Below are 13,939 nucleotides of genomic sequence, written 5' to 3' on the forward strand. Positions count from 1 at the left end.
TATGTGTAGTATGTGGAAGACACAATATTTCACTTTATTCCATAAAAAATGCTATGATGTGGAGATTGGTCTTATTTTACAGGAGAAACTGAGGTTCCGAGAGGAGAAGGGTAAACCAGCTCAGTTTTTTTTTTTTTTTTGGTCCTAAAGGCACTTCCATCTAGTAACGGAGGCCAGTGGGAAACAAAATATCCTTCAGCTGGAGCCCTGCCTCCGTGGGTGCCTTCAAACTGAGAGATCTCGTCTCGGCTGAGGTTAAGAGAACCCCAGATGGGGCTCGCGAGGGTCAAATCTTTGGGCAAAGTGAATCTAATGTATTTTTTCATCCTTTTGCAGTTCCTCCTTTGGCTTCAGTGAGAGCATCATGTCGTTTTCTTTTGAAATTAAGTGCCTTGGCCTCCTTACTGGGCATGAGTTCAAAGCCTAGATGCCTTAGGAAACACAGCATGAGGCAAACACACGTGTTAGTCCCTTCCTGGAAAGTGCAGTCCTAGGGAAGGAGGAGTGAGTGAAAGCAGAATAAGGCAGAAAAGGAAGGAGAGCACATTCAAGAGGGTGCGTTCCCCAGAAGCTCCTGCTTCTGAAGTACCACTCAGTTTCAGGGAACCATTGTCCGGAGGGCCTGTGTGAACCACTGTATTCCAGGACAAGGGAGGGAGAAGAATTTACTCATCAGGATAGATTGATGGTGAGATGGATGATAGATAGTTGATAGATAAGGAAGGAGGGAATGGAGGGTAGAAGACAGATAAGATGGGTACACAGATGAGATGGATAGATAAAAGATAGATCTTATTGAATTTTATATTGTCTTCAGTTGGTTATTTATGTGCCTAGCTCCTTCATAAGGCTGCAAGTTTCCAGACACAAGCATATCTTGTTATATCTTGTTATATATATATATATATATTTATTATATAAATCTTGGCTTAGATTTGGACAGGATTAGATGGAATCCCAGCTCACATGTATGCTAGCACAGTGACCTTTGACCTATCACTGACCTTCTCCGAGACTATTTCTTCATCTATAAAAGAGGGATCAGCCTATCTCATCAGATGTTGGCGGAGGGGATGGATATTAGCATGTGAAGGAAGGGCTTAGAATAGAGCCTGGGAGATCATACTCTAAGGCACTAAGCTATTATTACTCCCCTACACCCGGAGCTTCTGGAATTTCCCATGTTGGAGGCACATGGTGAATCCCTCCATGTTTAACTCACACTCTGTTTTGTTCCATTTCTTTTTTTTTTTTTTTAAGATTTTATTTATTTATTTACTTGACAGAGAGAGATGACAAGCAGGCAGAGAGGCAGGCAGAGAGAGAGGAGGAAGTAGGCTCCCTGCTGAGCAGAGAGCCCGATGAGGGGCTCGATCCCAGGACCCTGAGATCATTAACCCACTGAGCCACCCAGGCGCCCCTGTTTTGTTCCATTTCTATTTGTAATTTCTGTTCCAATCACTACAGCTTCTCAGTCCTAACTTTTTCTCACCAGCTGCCCTTAACCATATGTTGATTGGACCTCAATCCAGATCATTAACAACCCAAAAAGATGAATGAAATGATGTGAGTAATGTAGTACCTTCGAAGAAAAGCACTGTAGAAATAAAAAGGAATTTAAAATACTGATGTTCAAAATTATCAACATACTAAAATGTCTTGCCAATTCTGAGCCCCAAACGCGGGGACCATAGCGGGAACACCTGGAAATTATGCTCATTTGGTGGAACTGAATGGACATAATTATAGAGAAAATTGCCACCAGCTCTGCTGTTGAGTTGAACTTTTCAGAATTAATGGTCAATCTGAAATCTGGTGATTAGCAGAAATGCAAGAGAAGAACTATTAAGATATTAAGCCAGGGGCCCAAGCATGTGAGCTTTCTACTTAACTTTCTTGGAAAGTTTTTAAGTTTACGTGTATTGCTAGTTCATTTTCCTCAGAGATTTTTTTCTTTTTTTTCCATTTGTTCATCTGTCAAAGTCAGCTGTCTGTAAAACAACTCCAAAACACCAAAGACATCATCAGCGAATCTGTCCAGATAATTTTGGATGATTCCATATATATACAAGGTACTGCTCACTAACTTAAAAGGCTTCAAACAGCCAAAGGAAACCTCTGATGGCAACAAAAAATTGCATTTCAGGTTGAAGTTTACCTGAGACAGTTCTTCAGCCCCCAGGGAAGCCAAATAGTGTAGAATGTGGCTCAGCGACTCATCTCATAAATCGTAATTCCTTGGGTTTCTTTTCCCGTTTTCCTCGCATTAGCTGTTGACAGCAAACCAGTTCTGTATAGATGAACAGGTTTAATTCATTTGCTCCTGCTTCTGACATAGAGACCTAATCCTCCACCAAACAACTGGCTATTGTGAAAATTATTAAGCAGTGGGAGAGCCTTAGGTGGGGAGTTTGCCGCAGCAGATAAACCTCTCAGATGAACGACCCGTTTTGTTTCTACATTTGCCTTGAAAATGGAAGCTGCGTGCAAATGGACAGTACCTCCAAATGCCACGTGAGATGAAAGATGCTTTGGAAATTTCTTTCCTTGAGGCAACTTGTCATCAGTATCATTTTACAGATGAGAAGATTTCTGATTTTGTGCTTGTTCTTGCAAATGTACATGTTGAATATTTGTTTGTGGGCATATATCATCCCCAGGAATCCTAATTACACATAGTAGGCCTTCAGTGTATCTGTTGAGTTTAATAAAATTAAATGTGATATATTGAATACTTGATATGCGTAAGGTACCATGTTAAGCATATGAGGACAGAGACAAATACTTTTCTCTTTGGCCTCTCTAAGCAGCTCCATGAAACTGCCTTGCAAACATTTGATATAGACCAAGAAGATGATACCAGTTGGGACAATAGTGAAACGAATTACAGAAGAAATCAGAATAGGGAAAAGAGTCAATTTCTGGCGATCATAAGTGTGTTACTTCCTACTGAACAAGAAACATCAAAATGTCTTCAGAAATAAGTCTGGTTTAAAACACTTCCCATTTCCCACCTTCTATGTAATTAGTACATGTAATAATGCCTCCTATTTGTCTGGAAGTTTATTCTTTACCAAATTTATCTGTGTCCCTCCTTTTATTTGACAGAGAGAGATCACAAGCAGGCAGAGCATCAGGCAGAGAGAGGGGGGGAAGCAGGCTCCTTGCTGAGCAGAGAGCCCGATGCAGGGCTCGATCCCAGGACCCGGGATCATGACCTGAGCCGAAGGCAGAGGCTTAACCCACTGAGCCACCCAGGTGCCCGTCTCCATTTATTCATTTGAAATACAACAACTATACAGGGATAGTTCAAATAACAATTATTCTCATTTTAGAGGTAAGATAGTAGCTCAAGGTTATGAAACCTGGTGGTCAAACTGAGTTTGGAACCCTGGTATTCATAGTCTAAATGCAAGTTCAAGCTAAAAGCGCTCTTCTTAATTAACATTGAACTAATGGCGAAGCTATATACTCTAGACTTTATTAAATTATCCATTTAGCATTCTTTCCAAAACACTGGTTTTCCTACCTTTTTTACTTCCTCTTTTTTCATCCTATCTTGTGTATGTTTATAAGTTCTGGGGTTAAGTTTTGTCTTTTTATGCTTCTAGCAGTCTCCCCTCCTCTCCTCTGTCACCAGTACTATCTTCAGTGCCTCATAATTTCTGACTGTTTCTCTGCCAAGTCTTTTCTAGGCCTCTCTCTCCTCTCTTCTGCTTCCAGTTGCTTTGCGGTGATTTATGAGATTTTTACATCAGGCTGGGGTCTTAGATCAATGTTCAACTCCATCATTTAGCACTATTTCTAGAGCATAGTAATGGTGTCAGTAAGTGTTTGCTGAATGAATCAATGAATTATTTAAGGAATGGAGGAGAAAAGGAATGGGCTACTACACTATAAGACTATAGAAAATCAAATACACTAAACTTCAGAGGAAAACTTTTTTTTAAAAAATAAGATTTAGGGGTGCCTGGGTGGCTCAGTGGGTTAAGCCGCTGCCTTCGGCTCAAGTCATGATCTCAGGGTCCTGGGATGGAGCCCCTCATCAGGTTCTCTGTTCAGCAGGGAGCCTGCTTCCCCCTCTCTCTCTGCCTCTCTGCCTACTTGTGATCTCTCTCTCTCTCTGTGTCAAATAAATAAATAAAATTTTAAAAAATTAAAATTAAAAAATAAAATAAAAAATAAAATGTATAGTTTATACTATAAGAGATATTTAGGGAAATTCACCATGATACATATCCTGAATGTCTTCCTTCTTGGCCAAGATGAACTGTAAAATGTCATGGTTTCTAAACTGACCAGAAGTTTACCTAACTCTGGATAGTCCTCAAATAGTTCTCTGTGGCAAAGATCATGACGAGAGATCACAAAAGGAACTCCCAAACCAAGTAGTTATTTCAAGCTGTGCATGGGCTCCTTTTAATGAATTTTCCATAAACGGAAACCCACTGGGTCACTCGTGGTTCTGTATACCAGAGAGCAAGCCTAGTAGTATGGAATTGGCTGCATTGCGTAATGCAAAAATACACTGGTTAGAGAAAAGCGTATTCTTTTGCCCTTTAGGACGAAGCTTACACCAGTAGAGTGCTCTAGTCAAATCATCATCTGAGAAATTTCTGTCGTGGTAGCTTTAGACCAGTAAATGCTAGTCTTCATAGAAAGAACAAAAGTCAATGTCAGTTCATTTGGACTTCAGGAAGGCTTTGGTTCAGGAAGGCTTTGGTTGATCTTTTGTGATCTCCTAACTCTATGCTCTTCAGTCTAAATGAAAAATAAGCACATCAAGTCTTACTTCTAGAATACCCATGAAGGTTACAGCATAAGTGAGAGTATTTGGTAAATGTTAAAGAATGTGACTAAAAACAATATTATATTGTGACAATATAATAAAAACAATATTATATGGCACATGCTCTGGGTTTGAAGTCTGTTTCCACTAATGACTGGAACCTGGGACAGTTATTTACTCATTCTAAGACTCATTTTTATAGCTCGTAGAAACTTAATGATAATAATAATAAAACATTCTAATGTAAGTACAAACCAAAATATTATAAAGGTTATTTTTAACTCTACTGCCTACCACAGTAGAGATTTGATGCACATATGTTAGAATGGAATACACAAACAGAATTCCATCATCATATTGTCCTTTTTTCTTAATTGCACATACCATGACCATACCACTCTACCGCTTAGATATTGAGAATTCTAATTTGAATTTTTATGTTTGGATCTAATAGTTAAATGATTAACAAGAAAATCAGTTAAAACATTTAACAATAAAAACCATACACATGTATCATAAACTAAAGCATTTAACTAAACTTTCATTCACCTCTATTTTGAGAGTTCACCAAGGCTTTTCCTGGAATCTGTGTTTGCTACCTGAAGTCCTATGCTGTCTTTCTCACAAAACCTGTTCTGTAATGGATGGCCCACCCATTTCAGTTTTGGCACTTAAAAACATTCATGAAACAAACTAATTATTCTAGATGTTTACCCCACTTTGTTTTTATAGTTGCCTCAGCGACCCCAAATTCTATAGCACATTTTTTTATTTTTTGCTTCTTTGTGGCTCATTTTTATCAAGCCATTCTCGAAGCTTTTTCCTAAAAGAATAACAATTTTTTCACACCCATGTTGATTCATTTACATAATATTTAACTGAATTACCTAAGGATTGTTATATCTATAGCAAATACAGATACATATATACAAGTAGCATGAACAGATGCAGCAACAAACACACAACTTTTCATGAAGGATCCATTCTATGGTAAGCAGATACAAGATGGCATGTCAGAGGAGGAGGGGTAGCTGGGAATTCAGGTCACTGGGGCATGTGTTGGTTCTACAGAGGGAGTAGAAGGCATGGGTGAGTGTGAGAAGTGGAGATTGGAAAAGAGGGTTCTGCTCTCCGCTCCAAAGTGGTTTCACAAATAAAACAGTGGAACAAGAAGTAGAAAGGGAGTTAAAGCAAGACATTTGTTTCCAAGCCTATTAGCTAATCAGATGCTGTCAAACCACAGAATATTTTTTTAAAGAATTTATTTATTTATGTATTTGTCAGAGAGAGAGAGAGAGAGCAGGAGCAGGGAGAGGAACAGAGGGAGAAGCAGACACTCCGCTGAGCAGGGTGCCCGATGTGGGTCTCCATTTCAGGACCCTGGGATCATGACCTGACCTAAAGGCACCCAGGCACTCCAAACCACAGAATATTATAATGGTAGCTAGAAAAAGCTTTAGAGAACAACTGATTCAACCCACTCACCACCATCCTCTACTAACATTTGATAAATGAGGAAAGATGGTTGGGTTGAAATAGAAAATTCTTTAACCACTGTCCACTATTAAAAATAGAAGGAGAAAGACAAAGCCATCATAGATGGTGCTTAAAGTGTCCTTTCAAGGAAAAGTGCACTGGGGCTTCAGGAAAACGAGGGTTGGGAAGCACTAGACGGGAGGACTCCCAGATGTCCTCAAGCACAAGCCGTCTACACCAACGGATGGACACATAGGGAATGGGAGGAGGAAGAGAGAAAAAATAAAGAGGGATGGGGTGCCTGGATGGCTCAGTGGGTTAAAGCCTCTGCCTTCGGCTCAGGTCATGATCCCAGGGTCCTGGGATCGAGCCCCACATCGGGCTCTTTGCTCGGCAGGGAGCCTGCTTCCTCCTCTCTCTCTCTGCCTGCCTCTCTGCCTCCTTGTGATCTCTGTCTGTCAAATAAATATGTAAAATCTTAAAAAAATAATAATAAAGAGGAAAAATCCCATTTAATTATTCTCTAAAAGCCAAACATAAAACACCCCAAACAGAGGGGCCCCTTCTACAGAAAACACTTCAAGCTTCCGCAGACACACCTGCACATGTGCCCCAGATTTCGCCGATGGCCATCAGTGGTTATGCCTTTTACACAGAAATTCATTTTTGGACTCTCGTGGATTTTAAACACTATCAGCTGACAAGGGAGATGGAGTCAATGTTAAGGTGATGCGCCCTTCTGTGGCATCTTTTCCATTGCTTTTCCAGGAAATGCTGAAGAAAGTGAGAGACGGGACTGAGATGAACAGCTCTATTGATCTTGCCCATCCTCTGTCCAGTAACTGGTCCCAGAAATTCTGTGTGGGAATTGGGGCTAACCAAAAACTGAGACCTCACCGTCCAGTTTTGGCCACACAGTCCTGTCTTTTTACCAAAGTGGAAAATTTTCAAATAAAACACAGAGGCCCAATAGAAGTTGCTAAAAACAAGTTATTTTGCAGTTCCTCAAGGCTTTCTGATTATTTAAAAAATATATATGAAAATCCCATGCGGTGGCCTTGGAGAAATTACCTTCACTAATATAATTGCTCTCTAATCCTTAAGTCAACCTTTTTTATTTCTCTGTGGATACCTTTCACCTCAACTTCCCTGTATTTTGAAGAAATGGCAACGAATTTCCAAAGCATGGTTTCTGGAAACCAACAGTGTCATGTCCAATTGCCTCAAAAAATATAAATTGCATCAGCGTTCTTGGTCAGATCTTCAATTTGTGTGGCTCCCTCCAGTGAGGAACACAAGCACCATCTGGGGTGGGGGTGGGTGGTTCCCATCCTATGCTCACCGCTTCTTGGTAAGGGAGGAAAGAGTCAGTTGAGGAGTACAACAGAGCCATGTTGAAACGGGAAGGGGGGACAGATAGGGAGTCCGGCTGGAGGAAGTCTTAGGATTTCTAGTCCTACCAAGATGGGACTCACTCAGCAGTAGCACAGAGGACAAAGGCATCCCTTTGCACCTCAGAGTCAAGGCTCTTGAAAGTGACATAACCTTTGAAAATGATCTTTCAGGAAATAAAGGTGAACAGCAAGAGAAGAAAGCATTCCTCCTTGCTTCCATGTGTCTGCAAGTTGCATTGGGAAAACTTCCTTCCCTAGCATTGAAGATTTTCGAAATTTTTAAGTCAAATCCACACAAGGGGCTTTGAGGAAGGTAGCATAATCTTTTCTGTCTTGCTCAGTTTCCTTCAAAACATTGATTGCTCCTTGTAATTACTTCTTTTTTTCTTTTCCCCAAAGATTTTGTTTATTTGAGAGAGAATGAGAGAGATAGAGTATGAGGGGGGAGGGTCAGAGGGAGAAACAGACTCCACCAAGCAGGGAGCTTGATGCAGGACTTGATCCTAGGACTCCAGGATCATGACCTGAACCAAAAGCAGTCGCTTAACTAACTGAGCCACCCAGGCTCCCATGAAATTATTTATTTCTTCAATTCTTTACTATCTACCCCTTGCCAGACTGTGAAGGCAACAACCATCTTTGTTCTGTGTCCCACTATACGCCAAGTTCCTTCTACAATGCCTGGTACACAGTGGGTGCTCACCAAATGTGTGTTGAATGGATAAACTTCATACTTCTGAAAGATTCAGAGCAAACCAGCTTCCAGCCACTACTGGTTTATTTCTTCTTTCTACAAATGTCGATGAACTTTGAGTCAATAGAAAGCCCCAGGGAAATTCAAGAACATATTTTCCCTAGAAACCCTCAGGTCATGAGGGTGTCTCGAGAAGACCCCCCGGGGCAGCCCTGATTTTGTGTTGTATTCTTTTTGTTGCTTAGGAGTCCTTTACCTCACAGGACTCTTGGTTTCAAGATCCATGGTCTGAAGTGAGATATTTTGTTCTTTTCTTCTGGTATCAGTTCATATTAGGTCTGGTCAGGCTTGACACTTGCTGTGTTCCAGTAAGAAGTGAATGCATTATTAATTAGATGAAAATGTTTATGAAAAGGGCCATTCTTTACCATTGTCACTCTGAATTCAAAAGAGAGTGCTGTTTCCCTAGCTCTGCATGCTTTTTGCAGGTCAAGGGGCTTTGTGAGATTTCCTGTGTTCCATAAAGAAGAGAAGTTTGGGGGGCACCTGGGTGGCTCAGTGGGTTAAAGCCTCTGCCTTCGGCTCAGGTCATGATCCCAGGGTCCTGGGATCTAGCCCCGCATCAGGCTCTCTGCTCAGCCTGCTTCCTCCTCTCTCTCTGCCTGCCTCTCCACCTACTTGTGATCTCTGTCAAATAAATAAATAAAATCTTTAAAAAAAAAAAAAAAGAAGATAAGTTTGGAAAAAATTATTGTGTTTGGTCTGGCACTCCCCATAACCTGAAAATAGTCAGTGTTGTTCCCTGTACCATAAACAAACAATAAAAACCAAATAAACCACACCCTACACCCAAACAACACTGTTTCTTCTGAGCGTGTGATTTCTGTAATTAGTGTGAAGAATGAATTCCGTGTTCCCTTGAAGATCTAGAATACTAGATGGAGCACCCCATGGGAGGTGCTCTCCCAAGATGCTCCCTCACCCACGAAATAGGAAATTCTATTCTAGAGAGTTCTATCCTAGAAGTATAGAAACTTCGGTAACCCTGCCTGTTCCCTGAGGTTTTTCTCAATCAATGTGAAAAGAGGTGGTCCTTTAATTTTCTTGGATCTATAAGAGTCAAGACTCTTGCATCATTTACCTTTTAAGAGTCAAGACTGGGCCATATGATGTTCTGGAAGAAATATCCGTCTTAAAATTCTAGGCATTTTTACGTGAATTGCAGGCTCCATGAGGACAGGGCACACATCTCACTCACCAGCATATTCCTGGTGCACTCCTGGTAGGCATTCGGTGCCCAGCTGCTGCATGGCTGAATGAATGAATGAATGAATGGCCAGGATGACTGTTGATGTAATCATGATGCATCTTCACACATCACCAACTCTTAAGATCTACACCAGCTCTTAGAATGGAAAAAGTGAAAGAGATATCATCTAGTCCTAAATAGAGCTACGGGGGATGTCCCCATTGAAATGTTGTTAGTCTCCTCCCGTGTTTCCAATCTCTTTGTCTTGCCTTTTTTTTTTTTTTTTTTTTTTTACGACACTTACCTTCCAACATGGAATTTCTCTGTAATTTGTTATTTATTCTCTTACCCACCACTACCCCAGAACAGGGTTTCTTGACTATGTTACTTCCTGCTGCATTCTAATTGCCCAGCACAGATCTTGGCACATAATTAGGACTCTGTATTTGTGAAGCGGATAAATGAAACAATAGTTATTGAGTATGGATTCACGCGTTGGAGTCACTGCAGGAGTTTTTTTGTTTTTGTTTTTGTTTTTTTAAATCCCAAATCCCAGCTCCACACCTGTGGAATCGGAATGGGTAGAGGTCTGCATTTCGATCAGGGAGTCTAGGAGATTCTGGTATAGCTTCTGAGAACCACTAATTCATCCCACTCATTAATCTAGACATAATCCTGAAATCCAGGGAGATAAAGTGTCCTGCCATCCTTGAGCCTGGGTTTACTTAATATGATGTGTGTTGCCACCCACCCCATTAAGCTGCTAGATGCAAGAATTAGGGCTTCTGGACTTCATTTCTGTGATGCAACCCTGTAGGCAGGAAGGTAATGGGGCTTCAGTTAGTAAAGGATTTTTTGAGTCGAACAACACTTTTGCACAGAAGAGCCACCCTATCTCCATGCTAACGTGTTCCCCATTTCCATCTCTCCTAGTTCCTGGACATCTCCATCAAATGGACCACCCAGGAAACCTTTCCTCCGAAGTACCTTCATTATGACCCAGAGACCTCTCGTCAGCTGATGTGTGACAAATGTCCTCCCGGCACCTCCCTAAAACAGCACTGCACAGCAAGGCGGAAGACCGTGTGTGCCCCTTGTCCTAACCACTACTACACAGACCGCTGGCACACCAGCGACGAGTGTCTGTACTGCACCCCGGTGTGCAAGGAGCTCCAGTACGTCAAGCAGGAGTGCAATCGCACCCACAACCGGGTGTGTGAGTGTGAGGAAGGGCGCTACCTGGAGGTCGAGTTCTGCCTAAAGCACAGGAGCTGTCCCCCCGGGTTTGGAGTGCTGCACGCTGGTACGCATCAGCTTTCGACATGCGGCAAAATTAATGCGATCGTACAGAGTCAGGTAGTACTGAGAGCTTAAGGGAATGGTTTTGTCCTGATGATATTATAGGATAGCAAATTGCAGAGGTAATAGAACTTGCTAGGTGCATCCTATGTGGCTGGCTTGCTGCCCAGGGACCATTTCTAAGAGGAATACTTTGCCACTGGGGGCAATTTAGTAGCAAATCTCCAATGCAGCAAATGGCTCTCTAATGAGATGCGTGATGGAGTGGCCTTTTTTTTCAAAGGGACACACTCTGAGTCGCACTGTTTATAGTTGATACATACTTCTGGGCTTCTCTTCAGCACGGACAGCTTCAATCTTCAGTACTTTTTGACAAACATCAGAAATGATAATTGATACCAAGAGAGTAATTAGGCTTATATTAATGAGGCTCTGGAGTGCTAACAATGAGGAGTTATAATTAATTATGTAAAAAATGAGAATGGTTAGGGGAAATGCATTTCATTATTAAAAATGAAGCTGGTTCTTCCCTTGGCGTGGGCGTCGAGTGTCTGTGAGGATAAAGACCGGCAGCATCTCTAGAAGGAGCGCATTCTTTATCTTAGACAAAACAGATTGTCAAGCCAACAGCCAGTACTTGTCTACAAACAAAGTACTTTCTCTTTTGGCATTTTGAACAGCTGAGGCTAAGGCCAGTGTGCATGGAATCTTTTAAAGCTGCAAACCCACATTTTTTCCTACCACATTCACGAAGCTTCAGTGTAGTTTGTATCCTCCCGTGGCCTGGGAAAATTCAGAAGAGTCACTTCCTTTCCTTTTTTATTTTTCTTTTTTCCACTTTTCTGGAGGAAGTAGGAACCGGTATAGATTCTGATTACTCAGTAGGAAACAGTGTTTCTCACCCCCAGTACTGCTGACATTTGGGGCTGGATAATTCTTGCTGTAGGCAGCTGTCTTGTACATTGTAGAATGTTTGGCAACAGCCCTGGTCTCCAGCCACGAGATGCCAAGAGCACTCCTCCCCGGGTCATGGCGACCAAAAATATCTCCAGACATTGTCCTCTGGATGCCAACATCGCCCCTAGCGGAGAAGCACTGGTTTAGGGGACGCTAATTATTTGTAATTATTTTAACGTTCAGAAGTTGTGATACACAGAGTCTAAATTATTTAATGACAAATACTTTAGGTTTAAAGACATACCAAGGAAACACTCAAAAGTTGAAGTTTATTCTGTTTCCTAAGTTGTGAATCATGTAAGAATAATTACAGGAGGTGCAGATTGCATGAGTGTCCCTTAAAATGTCTCTGGTGTGAGTATTTCAGAGAGAAATGGGTGATACTTCTTAGCGTTTATTGGATGATGCTTTGGGTTTCAAAATCTAAACCAAATTGTAGGGAATCAAACTCACCCAACAAAACCAAATCCATATAATTCAATTCAGTCATTGTATATGCAGAAAAATTAACTAAGCAGAGACTCTACAGTTTGGAAACTAGAAAAATTTGGAAACTAATGGAAATGGGAAGGAATCTTCCCCATCAGCATGAGAATTTGTGTGGGGAATGAAGCCAGCAGGCAGCCAGAAGACAGACAAAGGGATACATACTATTTCCTGGTATCACAGTAGGGCTTACTTAACCTCTCCTTCCCTAAAAACCCACAGAACAGAGTTTCTCATGGAAAATAAGAAGTTTCCAGTCCAAAGTGTTATTCCAAAGAGTGTTAACCATTCCTTGCTGCTGTTGTTTTGAAGTCAGGTTGTCTCCTTTCTATGTTTCACCTGCTCCATTCTGTGTGTCCTGTCATTCCGATGTCTTTTTGTTCGGCTGGCTTGGTGGCATTCTCAACAGGAGAGCAGAGCACCTCTTCTCATTATGGTATCTCCCATTTTGCCTGACAGGTTATACCGTTTATGTTTCCACGGATATTAATAAGGGCAAACTCATTCACTTAGATGGATAAATCTTTTTTTTTTTTTTTTTTTTCCCCCACGGAAAGTTCTAACTATGCTGAAAGAGGGAAGTCCCATGCAGAAGGCTCATTGTGGAAAGCCTCCCGCCTATTTTCAGAAACTTCACCTTCCATTATTCTTGGATTCTGTTTGTTAAAGAACTTTGCAAGTCCCACTACCTGGAAGAATGTCTCATATCATTGACATTCTCATGGGATGTATGGCGAGGCCCAAGCCTCCAGAGTGATTAAGATTCTTCATTGTGCCGTTGGCTTTCCAGAACATGTGGTAGTTGGCAGAGGGAGACTTGGATCCAGATGGCCAAGTCCACTGATTCCCAATGTGTTTGCAGTGGGAGAATACTATGGAGTCCTCGCCAAATACCTCTGCTTTTGATATTGTAGGACCTGGTGTGCAGTTGGATCCCGTTGAAGGAAGGAGGTGTAGGAAGAAAGTATTAAACAAAACAAGACAAAAAAATTAGACTTCTGTGTAAAGTCTTCCTTAACATGATGTCACTGCCATGCCAGAAATAGCGTGGGAAAGATTCAGACCATGTTTTGCCCCTTCCTCTTTTTTTTTCCTGCCAGTCCTTTGTCATTTTTACTGATCAACGCATCATCCATCCCTTTAGAAGAAGCCGGAGCTGAAATTAGAACCAAACCATTTTTACTTTCTTTCTTTCTTTCTTTTTTCTGGTCTTGATACAATGAGATGAGGGGCTTGAATTTTTAATAAATGAAGTTTATTAACTTTCTGTAGCTTTCATTTGTCCCTTTTGTATTTGTTATCTCGCCTGAGCCAGAATTGGCTGGAAAAGCTACATTTGAATATTGAAGTCTGCATCTGTTCAAGTAGCTTACACTAGATGGAGGTATTTTCATATGCAAATACACTGTTCTGTAAAATGCAGCCACGCACAATAGAGTCAAGGGTTTGAGGGGATTTATCTTCAGTTGTTGACTGGTTCAAGTTTTTCTTACCAGCCAGTTCTCCAAACTTATCAGGTCTCTTTCCATCATGAAATAAAATGCCCTTGCAATCACCCTTCCCTGAAATTTTAATGACCCTGCTCTTTTAAAAAC

The 13,939-nt window shown here is 41.3% G+C and overlaps 1 protein-coding gene across 1 annotated transcript in view; it reads left to right on the top strand.

Annotated features, from left to right (window-relative positions):
- TNFRSF11B (TNF receptor superfamily member 11b) overlaps positions 1-13,939 on the top strand; it is a 28,699-nt gene that overhangs the window by 9,055 nt on the left and 5,705 nt on the right. The window contains exon 2 of the mRNA XM_082721793.1: positions 10,536-10,905. Coding sequence (XP_082577919.1) covers positions 10,536-10,905 — 370 coding nt within the window. The remainder of the gene's footprint in view (positions 1-10,535; positions 10,906-13,939) is intronic.

This window comes from Mustela nivalis (genome assembly GCF_964662115.1).
Source record: "Mustela nivalis genome assembly, chromosome: 2".
Taxonomy (NCBI): domain Eukaryota; kingdom Metazoa; phylum Chordata; class Mammalia; order Carnivora; family Mustelidae; genus Mustela; species Mustela nivalis.